Raw genomic sequence first — 14,015 nt, forward strand, 5'->3', positions numbered from 1 at the left:
CTTCCTGTCTGTGCTCCAGCCTTGATCAATATCCTCGTCTTCTAGAGGGTTACAAGTGGTGTCAATGCATTTATATTCTTGTTCTTGTTTCTTTGTAGTACTTTTTGACCTGGGACTCTCTCCTGGATATGCTACAACTGAGGACAGTGAGAAGAGCTCAAAGTGTGCAGATTAAGAACCTGAATTAAGTGCCTGTATTGTGTACTTAAAATGGTGTTGACCAAGATAGTGCTTTTATGTTGTGTCTTAGATTTTAGTGGATGTCCTGGCTTAAGCTGCCCTCATGCTCTTTGCAGTTTGTCAGCAAACTAGATGAGGAATGATCTTGCTTAAATATATTTTCTCCCAATGGTTAGTTTTTAGTTAGCATCAGTTCTCCAATTTGGCCACACAAATGCTTCATTTGTCAAAATTAAGGGCTGGTGGAGGCCATGCGGGCTGATGTTGCTACTGGAGAACAGGTTCGTTAAGCTGTGTACTAGTGAAGCTATTAGCACTGAGCACACTAGTTGCAACTTGGTGTTTTGGAGCAGCCTCTGCACATTCTGGCGTCCCGAGAGCTTGTGGGAGCTGTAGGACCACCCGGCATACTTGGCTGGGTCTGCTCCACCTCTCTTACAGGGGCATCTTGTCACTGGCACTAGTTGAGAAAGGAACCCCTGGAAGGTGTCTGCATCTTCCTTGTGCTGGCTTTGCTGCAGGAGTTCTTCCCTCTCCTGGGGCTTCAGTGTCTGTCGGTGCCACACATGGGACTGAGAGCTGAGCTCAAGTCCGTATCAGACGTAGCGGGTGGTAGCTGTAAGGCAGTTGAGAAGCAGCTGTCGTCCTGCCCTGACACTGCATGACCAGCAATGGGGCTGTGCTGTCACTGGGTGACACGAGTCCCTGCTGCTGGAGGAAGGGAGCCAGCAAGTGGGGCTCAGCCTGGCCCTGCTGGTTGTCCCAGGGGATTATGTCATGCTAAATGCATCCTTCAGTGTTTCTGTTCCTCAGAAGCTGTTGTCATTGATTGCACGCTCCATCTCTCCTCTGCTCCCTTCTGTCTCTTCAAAGGACATGATAGTGTCTGTGGCTCTTGGTCATATGAAAATCTGGGTATGTGGCTTGCAGAACAGACAGGTTGGCTGCCCCTTTTCTGCATCGTTAGTTTGTTTAACAGGAAGCTGTACACGCTTTGGGCTCAGCTTCTGCCACTGCTTGCCTAGAGCCTGCTGCACTGGCTGAAATCCTGTCTTCACTAAAAGTTTGTTTCCAGACTGTTGCAGCTGTCGTAGGTGTTGGAAAGATTAGTATATTGATACCACAGTAATTTCTTCCTGAGAATCACTCTTCATTCAAACAGTGTTGGGGGGGGGATGGTGCAAATGTGCTAATTTCCAGCCTTGGCATTTCAAGATAAGTCTTTCATTGAATAATTGTTGATGCGTAGTAGGAAACATACTCCATAGTCTTTTTCCTTTCTCCTTGCTGCCTTTTGGAGGAGGAAAAAAGTCAAATAATAGCTTTTACCCTTGTGTACTAGAGCTTCCTGGCTATGTGTTAAGACATCCAGCAGAAATAATAAAATTATGATTTATGTGGTCTGTGATGACAAGCAGAGATTTTTGTGGAATTGGTGTATTTGCTTGAAAGTATCCTTTGCAGAGCACTTACACCGAGGTTCTGGGTACATTAGTACTAGTGAGTCCTTCCCATCTTTTCCTCTTTATGCAAACACTCTTACGGAGCCTGTGAAGTGATGCTAAGACAAAAAAAAAAAAAAAAAAAAAAAAAAAAATCTCAGGCTAGTGCCATGCAGACCAACCTGATAATGCTCACACTCCTTACCCTTCCCCTGAAGTCGGTGCTCGCAGACGTTGGTGCAGCTTGTGATGGTGGGCAGTGTGATGAAAATGTTCTTGCAGATCTGCTTTTTGGGTTTTATTTTCTTGATACCTAAATGACATCCTGTTGCGCAAGCCTTCCCCCTTAGAAAGTGCCTAAGCCCATTGGAGATGTTGCTGCCATGAGCCCTCTGCCTTGCAGTACGAGGGCATGAGCTGGGTGACGTTAAGATTGCCTGTCCCCCTGCCTGGCAGCTCCTGTCCAGGCTAGCAGTACAGGAGCTGCTGGAAAGTCTCTCTTCCCCAAATAAGTCAGCATGTATCTGTGAGCGAGCTGGTGGTGTAGAGGCGGCTGTTAATGTGATTTGTATCTAAGGGCTGCAATTAAGGTTACTGAACACTTCCTGTAATAAGATGCTGGGTGTTGTTGCAGGGACATGCCGCACCCCCCTCTGTCTGCAGGGAAACTCTCCTGTGTTGGTGCCCAGGGTGCTGCTCTGGGGCACTCATGCCGTTGCCATGTGCGGGACGTTATGGGACTTGTATTCCCCTTGCTAGTGGAGAGGTAGGCAGAAATGTTGGGAAATGGCAGTCCGGGAGGTCCCTTCCAATCCTGGTTTTTGTTTTTTGTTTCTGTGAATATACAAAGGTTTTGAGCCAAATTTGAGCGTAGGATAAAAACCACAGGCTGGCAGGCTAACAAACCCCTGGGTCATGAAATGAGTCAGCAGAAGAGATGAAGCGGCAGTGCCCTGGGATAGCTGTAGCCCTCAACTGCAATTTGTAAAAACAGCACTGCCCACACAGGGAGCTGCTGTTATGTGGTCCTGCCTTGCAGGCAACAGAGCTGTTGGAGAGGACATGTGAAATGTCACTTTTAGGTGAATGTTTTGTGTCTTTGTCTGAAACTGTGGTTTCATGGGAAGAAGTATCTGGTGGTGATGCTGGCATTTGCTACCGCTACTTGCCTCTTTACCCTGTCCCCAGCTGCTGATTCTTCCTTCATGTCCTCCCCTTCCTGGCTTTGCTGGCCACCCCTCTGCTGTGCCAGCACAGCTCTCCTTGCCTTGTGTCATGAGCTGGGTGAAGGAACTGATTCAGCTGTAAAATGACACAGAACAGATAAGTAAAATTAAAAAAGAACCTTTCAAGCTGGTTTGGTTCCCCTGTGCGGGTCAGGACCCGGCTGCACAAAACCTGGGTGCAAAAACTGCTGTGGTGTGAGTGCTGCGGTTCTGGGGCAAGGGCATCTGCAACTGGCACTGCTGCTGGGGAGCCACTGCCCCATGCCAAGCCATACGCAGGTTGGTGCTACTTCGAGGGATGGGGAGAAGTGACCAGAAGCTGAGTGAAAATCAGCCCATCAAGTAAAAAAAAAGCTTTTCAAGTACCTGCCATGTTCATCAAAGCTGAACAGAGCTGCAGGGGAACCAAAACCACAGTCCAGAAGCAATGGAAGGGGCGAGTGGAAGGTGTGTCTGCAGGATTGGGTCCATTGCAGCCAACAGCACTTTGCTGAGTCTAAGCACTGGGCTTTTTTGCAAATCAGTTTTGGACCATCACCAAAATTACGTGTGATTAGATTGAGGCGTAGATCGAGTTACCATATTCAAACCTGATGTCTCTTGAAATGGTGCTAGAAAAACATTTTTTGTGGCGTGGGAGAGACGTGTCTTGTGGTCAAGGTCCTAGACAGTGACTTAGGGATTTCTCTCATATTTCCTGTGTGACTTTGGAATAGTTGGCTTATTTGTCTGTACCTCACTTCCTCTGAGTCTTCCCATCATTTAGTTTTGTTTTGAAAAGTTTGCAAATTCTGTGAAAACAGACTACCTCTTTCCTGTATGTGAGGGAGACATAAACCCTTTATGAAAAATATGGTAACCAAAGCCCAGATCAGAGTTGCTGTACTGAGTGTCACCTTTCAATAGTAAACAGAGTCTTACCCTGATTAGTCTGAACGTGATAAATGTGTCATGCTGTTTATACAGCAATGTCATACTGTTTACACTCCAATTCCACTACAGATTTCATTTGATCACAAGCACTGGAGATTAATGATCCATAGCACTTGAAAAATGGCAGCCTGAAATTTCATATGAGATGATTGCCGACATCCCTGGGGTTTAGTTATAACAACTCTTGTGGTACTGTGGCAAGCTGCTGAAACCTAGTAGAGTTTAAGTGGAACATACACAGACCAAGCAAAACTTTGCTCAGAATGGTGCCAGTTGTTCTGCTGTTTGTTCCTAAGCGTTTCCATGTGCAGATGTGGACGAGTGATAACTTTGCTCTCTGACTCAGGCCTTTCATTAGCAGCTAATAATCAATGAGAGCAGGCAGGTTGGACAAATCAGAGAAGTTGTAACTTAAAAAAAGTGCATACCCTCATCCCTCACACATGGGCTATTCCTGTGCACATTACCATGCATAACTCTGCATCAGGCCATGCACAGGAGCTGGAGAAGAGCAGTGGGATTTAACCAAATGTGATGTATTTGTTTGGCACTAGTGATAGGTAGATAACTTTAAGAATACACTTCTTCCTACAAGTAAGAGTGAAAGCCTTTCTTTTAAGTTGCTGACATTGAGCTCAAAGTTTAAAACTTTTCTGTAGTTGAAAACTGAATTTGACTATGTTTATGCTCTCCCTCCTTCTTCACCCTCCTCAGCTTCCTTACTGCCTCACTTAAAGAGGAGAGTTGAGATGCATTCTCCGTGGTTGTGTTTTGGGGACCTTCAGGTCAGCTCTGAGAGATGTGATGAGTGCGGTACCTGTAACTACATGAGTGAAGCAGAAAAGTAGAGCAGGCAGTTGGGTGCCAAGTGAAAGAAGCAGCCTCTGTGTGAGGCAGAGGTGGCATCCAGAAACAAACTGGCAAAGTCTCTTCATGTTTGTTTCACAGTCAGTGGATGCTGAGAGGCAGCTATATTGCACCCCGTGAACTGCTGTTGGGAGAAAGCCCATAAAAGCCAAGCTTCATTTTTTCCTCAGATAACTCGAAGTGAACACCATGTCACGTGTATGAATGATATATGTTCCTAATGACAGGGGGAAACAGGTCCCCCTGCAGTGCTACAGTACAGGTTCCCTGCACAACGGCTACAGTACAAGTACAGTACAAGTAACCATAGCCAAAATAAGGAGGAGGAAAATAGACAGGAAAAACTGTAGCATCACAGTTTAATAGGCCTGTGCTGATGCACCATGTTCCACATGGTGAAACAATGCCATTCAAATCCTGGTTTATATTTACAATTTTCTTTAGTCAAAAAAGTTTTTGAAAATAATTACCATAAGAAATCTGTTCTGTTCAGCAAGCACTGGACTTAATTTGTCCAGCTTTTAAATAGTCTGAAGCCTTATCTATTACAGGAATCCCCTGATCTTTCCAGGATGTTTTATACATACAGTAGCTGCTTCCTCTTATAGAAATAAGGCCATTTGGAAGTGAACAGTACATGCTGAAAAAGCTTTTGTCTGCAATGAAATTGGCAGCGACTGAGGAAAATCCAGATGATCTCCCAAAGGGGAGTCTATGCAGCTGGGCCCTTCTTTGTTACAGTAGTATTTTGCTCTTTGTATTTAAACACGTTTTGTATTCTATCTGCCACACACACCTGCCAGTATTGTGATCTTCCTGCTATGATATAAATGTGAATGGGACAGTGTAGGACAATGTTGTGACCAAATTGTCATTGCTTAGAGTCCAGCTGCAAAATGGATGAGTTTATCCCCCCTAAGTCTGTAAGAGAAGAGCTGTGAGTGCTGACATAATTTGTCTTTAGAAATGTAAAGCCATCCAAGGACAAGATTCCTCTCACCTCTTCTCTCACCTTCAGGTGATTTTCCACACCCCACCCCCCCCCCCCAGTTTAGCTGATGACACGATATTTGGATTTCACTGAGGTTTCTCAGTCTACTTCCAGTCTTGATATCATTTGGCCAGTTGTCAGATATCTACTACATGTGTATGACAATGGTACTCTGGTGTTAGAACACATTGATGAAAGATATATTTAAGTTAGCAGTGTGACAGAGGTAATCATGGACTTTTTCACTTGGGCACAGCGCGCTGCCTGGCCCATGACGTACTGAGTGGCGGAAAGATGTATTGAGGGTTTCGAGGCCAATTTCCTCCTTGACTTTTTTTTCCTGGGTTGATAGCTTGTTTCTTCATTAGTATATTTATGGTGAATATTAAACCAAAAGCTGCTTTATAGGCATAAATAAAAGTAAAAGGAATATATAGTTTCTTGGAGGAAAGCCAGATATTTTTTCTTTCTGTTCTGTGGTTTAGCCAACGTGAGAATCACAATGACCTGAGTATCTGGGGATATAAACACTCAAAACTAGTCTCAGGAGCCCAATAATCTGACAGACAAGAATTTACTCTACTAAACTAAAGCTGTCTAATTTTGGCAGATGTGATAGATTAAAGAGAAAACATCATTGAACTGGTTCCACTTTGTCGTGGTTTAACTCCAGCCAGCAACTAAGTACCACGCAGCCGCTCACTCACTTCCCCCATCCAGTGGGATGGGGGAGGAAATCGGGAAAAAAGGTAAAACTTCTGGGTTGAGATAAGAACGGTTTAATAGAGCAGAAAAGAAGAAACTATAATGATAATGATAACACTAATAAAATGACAACAGTAGTAATAAAAGGATTGGAATGTACAAATGATGCACAGGGCAATAGCTCACCACCCGCCGACCGACACCCCGCCAGTCCCCGAGCAGCGATTCCCTGCCCCCCCCCCCCACTTCCCAGTTCCTAAACTAGATGGGACGTCCCATGGTATGGAATACACCGTTGGCCAGTTTGGGTCAGGTGCCTTGGTTGTGTCCTGTGCCAACTTCTTGTGCCCTGGCTGGCCATGAGAAGCTGAAAAATCCTTGACTATAGTCTAAACACTACTGAGCAACAACTGAAACCATCAGTGTTATCAACATTCTTCGCATGCTGAACTCAAAACATAGCACTGTACCAGCTACTAGGAAGACAGTTAGCTCTATCCCCAGCTGAAACCAGGACACACTCTGTTAGGCTTTCCGATTAAACAGGGTGTTGTAGAAAGTGAGACCTTGCAGAGTAATAACCTGGGCCAGCAGGACTGAGGTTTTAAATGTCCCTTATACTTCCTTTAAGGATTTTGCTTGAGTGCAGATCCCAGAACACTAATGATGGAGTCTCCTGTATAGATGTTATCTCTTTCTAACCTCTTAATTAACTGGCTAAATAGATGATTTTTGTGCTTTTGTGTTTAGAAGCTCTTTATTGAGGTTGGAATCCTCTGGCCAAGCCAGGTTAAGAGTTCAGATTTTGACATCAAGGAAGATGCCAGGCTGCAGAAAATGCACGGTGCACTTGCACATATAATGTGCTGAGCTGGAGAGATGTTTATCAGGATGCAATTTTAATGGAAAAGAAAACAACCACAGTGTAACTGCAGGTGTTGGGAGGAAAAATTTTGCCAAGGACATGGCCAGTCCTTTCATCATCAAGTCCTGATCAACTTTCTGAAAAGGTTCTAATGCCTTGAGATTACAGGAGCACCAGTCAATTGTAATCCAAGAAAGAAACTTTAACAGAGCATTAAATCAAAGATGCAAGGGGCTGTGCGTGGCCTTGAGTCGTTCTGTCGCTAATCTGTCTCTGATACGCTCTGGTTACTGCAACTTCTTTCACTCATCCAAATATTGTAGAGATCCTGTAATTTCTGTGTGATGGTAGGATGTCTGGAAAAGGGGGATCTCTTAAAAAAAATAATCGTGTCATCCTTGTTCAAGCAGGTGTGTTTGTTCCTAACATTGCTACTTTGGACCAGTAATGGCTCAAAACACCTTCTCTTCCACTATTCCAGAGTAATGGCTCTTTCTGTCTGCTCTTTTTGTAGATTGAACCTCCTAGTCCCTACACCAGCTTGGAGACTCAGGTTAGTACCACCCCCCTCCCACTTCTTTTTTAAAGAGGTTCTCTGAAAGAGAAGGCTGTTCTGCTGTTGGGCACCATATATATGCTATTTAACCATGTTGGTGGCCCTGGAGAAGGTCCAACTGTAACAGCAGCAGCATTAGCTCCCAACATGACTGACTGGGCAAGAAGAGAACCAGACTCTTTACAGGAGACAGTAGGTGCAGATGGTGAGGAAGGGACCTGGCATACAGTTGGACAACAGCAGAATTTACTTGCATTTGTTAGAAGAGAGGATGCAGTCCTCAAGGCAGTGCAAGCAGCCATTCATGGGATACTCACTTCTTTTTGTATACTTAGCTTCCTAGCTTTTGTTATGATCCCCGCTGCTAGTGTGTTGCTCTAAAATACCTCTTCAAACATTACAATGAATGGTAATGAATCTGTGGAGATGCCTGGCACCAGAAGGTCAAAGTGACAGAAGGGATTTTACAAAGTCACTGATGCTTTGGTTTGTGTTTTCTAACAAGGCAGCATCATTGATTTCCATTCTTGCTGATCTTTGGGAGACAGCAAAGACAGTGGTGCTTGCATACCGAAGATGAGCGTTTATTCAGAACACACATTTCAAATGTCCCTTAGTGACTGCATAAATATGTCTATCTTTGTCTTCTGCTGGCCTTTTTCTGGTGAAAGCTTTTGACTGTTTTGTTGTTTGTTTCAACAAGCCTACTACATCTTTTCTGTGGACCTCACTTTGGAGACAAGCCTCTGTGACTTGAAACTGGCAAGGAAGGATCACACAAAGATTGTTACATACAGTGGCATTATAAAGTGGTATCAAAACACAGAGTACATAATAAAGTACTAATCTGTGCATGATGTAGAACTGGAAAGGTGAAGACTTATTACTGACTTGAAATAGTGTAAGAACATCGGTTTGTGTCAGTTAAGATACTAGAGTAGAATGCATATGTGAGTATGAGCAAGAGAATTTCACGCTTGGAGAAGAAAGTGAAAGGGAGATCATCACCTCAAGCTGGTACAGCTGCAGCAGATTACTGGCTGAGGTGACACCTTCAGCCCCTGCATACCACTTCCTTGTCCTGCCCTGCCAGTCTACATCTTCTCTGACCTGCATGTCACTTGGTCTTCCATCCCGTTTACCTCCTTGCTAAGACTATCAGCAGGAGTGCCAGGTGACTCCCAAGAGCTGCTGTGCTTTCAAGGGGCCTTAATATTTTTGGGGTTATGAAGGGCATAAATGCATTATTTAATGAATAATTAAGGTAGAAATTAAGTATGTGCTCATATGTGTTGATATTTCTTTCAGTGTTACTGAAAGCCACATCCACTTCGGAATCCATTTTCCGTAGAAAGCTGCTTACTTATGACCTTGAAATAGGTGAGGAGAGCCAAAACCAATTTCTTATGGGCAATGCACTTATGTCCCAAAGTGTTCTAGACTGCTGGGAGCTGCTCAAATATATGAGCTGAGACCAGCCAGGTATCCTGGGGTGGGAAGGGACTGTCTTTCTCTGAGAGGTGGAAGTAAATCTGGGTATCGCAGCTGAAGGTCAGGGCACAACTCTAGTTTCTAGGGATATATTGCTCTTTAGGTGAAGTGGTCAAAACCATTCAGATTAGCAGTGGAAGTTGTAGTTTCATACCTGGACTAAGAAGTTAGCAGTTCGAGACTAGACCACAGTCTTAGCTCCAAGTGTCTCTGTTTTCTTTGCTGTGAAAAAGCACTGTGAGAAAAATAACATCAGCAGCTATAACATTTTGCCAACTTGAACAGGATGTTAACTGATAGGGTTAGTAAAGAATCCCCAAACTTGCAGAAGTTTCCCGCCATACTTTATTCTCTTCCTTTTTCTTGGGGACAGATGGGAGTGGAGAGTAGGGCTGTATTCATTTGAGACATGTTGAGTAGACTGGTGAGCAGCTGCTCTCCTTTAGTGGTTTCCTGCACAATCTTGGGATGAATCGGCTCGTTCGAGAGTTTCTCTACGCTGCCCTCTGGTTTCCTGTCTCAGCCCTGGCTTGGTTGGTATTTTGAATGTTGACATTTCAACCCCATGCTGTGTGTTGAAAGGGGGCTGTATTCTGGAGGCCTTCTCATGAATTTTTCGTATCGCTTCCCCTCCCTTCCCTAGTCTTCCAATCAGCTGTACAACTGTTGACAATTTTACAAGTATGGCTGCAAGTGATAATCTAAAGAGAGAATGGGTACTCTTCCAACCAGTTCAGCTTCAGCAGATCTCTTTGAATTCCCCTATAAAGATATATTTTGGGTTGTGTGTAAGTGAACAGAGGGAAAGCATTTACTAGAGAGCTAAGCAAGTGTTCTTAGCTGATACATTTCCAAGGAAAAGACAGTTTCTGCAAACAAAATAATTTTTGCACAATTCCGTCATATTCTTCTCTCTTTTAGAGGCATATTAAAATACTTTGTTCAAATTGGACCTGCCAAATCACGCTACTCGTGTTAATCAAACAGCAGTGTGTTGGGGATCAGTCTGATTCATTTATACCTACCTGTGCTGGGACAGCATGTTGAAAGATAATGCAGTTAAGCAGTTCCTGTTCTTCCTGTTCTTTTTTTGTAAATGGGATTATATAGCTCACAAACAACAATTCTTTAGCTTTTCTCATATTAAATGGTGTGTAAGAAGCACAAATCATGTGATGTATAAATTTGGGGCATCAGATTAACAACTATTTAACCAGCTGTGTTTGAGGGAGTAGGATGTGGCAAATTTATTTGCACTGTGTTGCAAAATGATACTCATCTAGGTTGAAACCCAGTACCTTGGTCTTCACTATATCAGAAAAAATATTTTGAAAACAAACCTTGTGTTTCCTATCTCTAAATCTCACTGTGCGCTAATGCCAAAAACAGATACCCCTGAGCATCCTTGAGGTGTTTGATAAGGTCATGTCATCAGGATTCTTTTGGAGGGTTCAAGTGTGTTTGCACTATCATGCAAAGAGAAGCTGAGTGTAATTTGGAGAGAATGAAGAAAACAGAGAATAAAAGCAGTTTTCAGCAGCTGAGATGGTTGTATTAAATCTGAAACAACTGTGACTCTCTTTGTGACTACCTTTCTCATGATTTCAGAAGTTATCTCCATCAATGAGATTGTGGCTGTTTGCATTTCGCACTTCCCATCCTTCATTTCACAAAAATACCAGGAGCCAAATGTAGTGGCTTCAGCAGCACTTATCCTAGAGGTAAATTTTGGCCCCGTTCTTCATTCCCTCAGAGCAATGGAGTTTGTTACCATATTTGGGTTAGAGAGGTCGTTATTGGTCTCCTTCCAAAGCTATAAATTTGTGACTGTTAAAAGCTGTGTGATCCGATGCTTTGGAGCTTTCTCAGGCTTACTGCTATAGGACGAGTATTGCAGCTGATGGAGGGAATGGGGCTCAGTGTAGCAGGTAATGGGACTGAGTAATCAGTGCCACAATTGTGGTTCTTACCTGTGCCTTCACCTGTGAGAGGTAAACCTTGCCATGTGTTTTCCTTTTCCCAGTGTGTCCTGGGTTCAGCTGGGATAGAGTTATTTTTTACAGGAACCTGGGAGGTGGGGGCATAGCCGGGGCAGCTGACCTGGACTAGCCAAGGAGCTATTCCATACCGTGTGACATCCTGCCCAGTATATAAATGGGGAGCGGGCCGGGGGGTGGGCTCTGTTTTCGGTGGGGGAAGTGGCGGAGCGTCGGGTCCCGGGTGGTGAGCAGTTGCACTGTGCATCACTCTTTTTGTATACTTTTTTTTTCATTAGTGCCGTTGTTGTTGTTGTAATCTCTTTGTGTTTGTCCCAGTAAACTGCCTTTATCTCAACCCTCGAGGTTCCAGTTTCTTTTTCTTTTCTCTCCTCCGTCTCCTCCCCATCCCACCGGAGGGGGGCGGAGGAGTGAGCGAGCGGCTGCGTGGTCCTTTGTTACCGGCCGGGCTGAAACCACGACACAGTGCTATCCCCAGTATGAGTGCGCTGCAGTGCCTGACCTGAGAGCCACTGTCTGAGGGGTGCTGGGCTAAGCCTGCAGCAGGCAAATGTTCACCCTCGTGTCTGTGTGGTAAATGGTTGGTTTTTCACCTCTTGGACGTCAGCAGCATCTCTTCTAAGCTTATGGAGAGAAAAAAAAAAAAAAAAGACAAATTTCTTCCCAGAATATAGAATACCATTTTTACTGTGTTGTTAGAAGTCAAAATATGAACTGAATTTTGGTGTACAGTTTCCAGAAGGTGCTCTCACTGGCATAGCTTGTTATGTGAGAGTAGCTGGTGGCTTGCAGCCTCTGTTTAAGTGACGGGTGCAGTTCCCAGGTGCTACCGAAGTGTGAAACTTGGAGATTGCTGAAATAACATGCACACTCAGAATCCAGACATGAGACCAGGATTTCAGCTGGAAAGTTACCTTAGCCAAGGGGGGATGCCAGTCCAGAGAGGATTACGTTGGCAAAGAGTCAGTGTGAAAGATGCTTTGAAGGCCTTTTCCTATGGAAGGCAAGTGCTCTCCTATGTTGGTAAAGTGAATACTGATGCTTGAGTACAGGCAGCAGCGTGCTTGTTGTAATACAGAAAAAACAGACTGCTTTTTCATACCCTTCTGTAATTAGGGTGTACCCTGCCTGCAGCATAGCAGCTCGGTATCTCTTACCCATGTCAGCCTCTTGTCTCTGAGAACAGCTCAGATGCTGATTGCTCCCAGACAAAATTTGTATTCTAACAGTAGTGCCTTTAAAGAGATCGGGGAGAAGACTGCTTGTTACTGTTCTATCATTTAATTTTTTTTTAAGCGCTAGCTCTTTTTAGAACGAAAATGTCCTACCATGGAGAGCATCATGTAAGGAGCAAAAATTGTGATATTAAAAGGTATTTATTACCTTGTAATTCCTTTCTCTGAAATTGATTTCTGGCTTAATTCAATAAAAGACTCGGAACTGAAGGTTCGTGGTGTGCCACTGTGTTGCGGGTGTTGCGCTTCGCAATTAAGTGGCTGCTTTGAACAGCAAAAACATATTCTTGCTGCATTTCTTGTGAGCCCCTGGCAAGAGGCCTTTGTCATCAGCTACGAGTCAAATAACTTCATTGCCAATAGGACTCTATTAAGTAATCACACGCTCAGTTGTTTGACCTTTAATTATTTCTTCTGTTCAACCTAGAGATTTAAAACCATAACCCTCAGCTGTGGGTGCCAAGAGGGACTCCGGTGTGTGATCTGCCCTTGTGGCCTGTAGGCAGGAGAGAGGCCTGATGGGGTGCTGTCAGCCCTGCTTGGATCCAGAGGACAAGTATGCAGCAGCAGCAGCCATACAAGTTGCCTAATTGTGCATCTTAAGACGTTGCAGATAAGTGAGCGTTTTGCCCTTTGTGCATGGACTTGGTCACCATCTGCTTCACTGGGGGCTGCACAGCTGATTTCACCTGAGTGCCATGAAATCAGCATTTCCCAGTAAGAGTAGATAAGAATTGCAAACTTAAAGGCACTATATCCACTACTAAAAGCTAGAATAGAAACACTCCCTGCATTATTTGTTAAGAGTATCATATGGAAAAGAATCATTAAATAGTTGGAAACCTGTTTTTTAAAAGGCTGTGACTAAAAATAATACTTTGCATCCTCTGTGCCTCTGGTTTTGGGTGTGTTTGGGATTACTTTCCAAGTCTTATGGTTACCTCACAAGTTAGAAACTTGGAGATTTTTCCAGTTTTAGTCAATATTCATGAAAGAAACATAAATCTAGGAATCTTGGAGCCTGTAGAGAAAGAGCATCTTGCAGTTTTTGTGACAAGTTGATTGTGATTGGTAACACCATAAACATGGAGTCTTTCATAAAAACTTCCAGGCTACTTGCTTTTCAAAGTGCAGATAAGTATTTTTCTTCCAGCTCATTAGTTTGCGGGGCAAAGAGGGGCACACACCATTTCATAAGGTGCTGAAGTGAGTAAAGAGCTGAAATGCCTATGGGATATATGGCCACTGGGGAAAATTTCTGCAGTTTCTTGTGGTGACGGTGCTCACTTTAGTTGAGGATTTTGCATTCTGCTGTCAAAGTGAAGAAGGCACGGCATGTTTTCCTTCCTGCTAAGGAATATGAAAATACAAGTAGAATTCATGGGCTTACCTCTGAAATATTTGTAACGCAGTCCCCATAGAAACATCCAATGCAATCAAATTGCTGAACTCTTATTGTCTGATAATCAGATGCACTGGTTTTGGCAAAGATGAGCCCAGAAACACAGTGGCTAGAAATGTCTTCGT

General features: G+C 43.9%; 1 protein-coding gene across 3 annotated transcripts in view; it reads left to right on the top strand.

Annotated features, from left to right (window-relative positions):
• The window catches only part of XYLT1 (xylosyltransferase 1), a 214,410-nt gene that overhangs the window by 46,720 nt on the left and 153,675 nt on the right, over positions 1–14,015 (top strand). For all 3 annotated transcript variants that reach the window (XM_049791716.1, XM_049791715.1, XM_049791717.1), the window contains exon 2: positions 7,724–7,762. In XM_049791716.1, coding sequence (XP_049647673.1) covers positions 7,724–7,762 — 39 coding nt within the window. The remainder of the gene's footprint in view (positions 1–7,723; positions 7,763–14,015) is intronic.

This window comes from Accipiter gentilis, chromosome 33, assembly GCF_929443795.1.
Source record: "Accipiter gentilis chromosome 33, bAccGen1.1, whole genome shotgun sequence".
Classification (NCBI taxonomy): Eukaryota; Metazoa; Chordata; class Aves; order Accipitriformes; family Accipitridae; genus Astur; species Astur gentilis.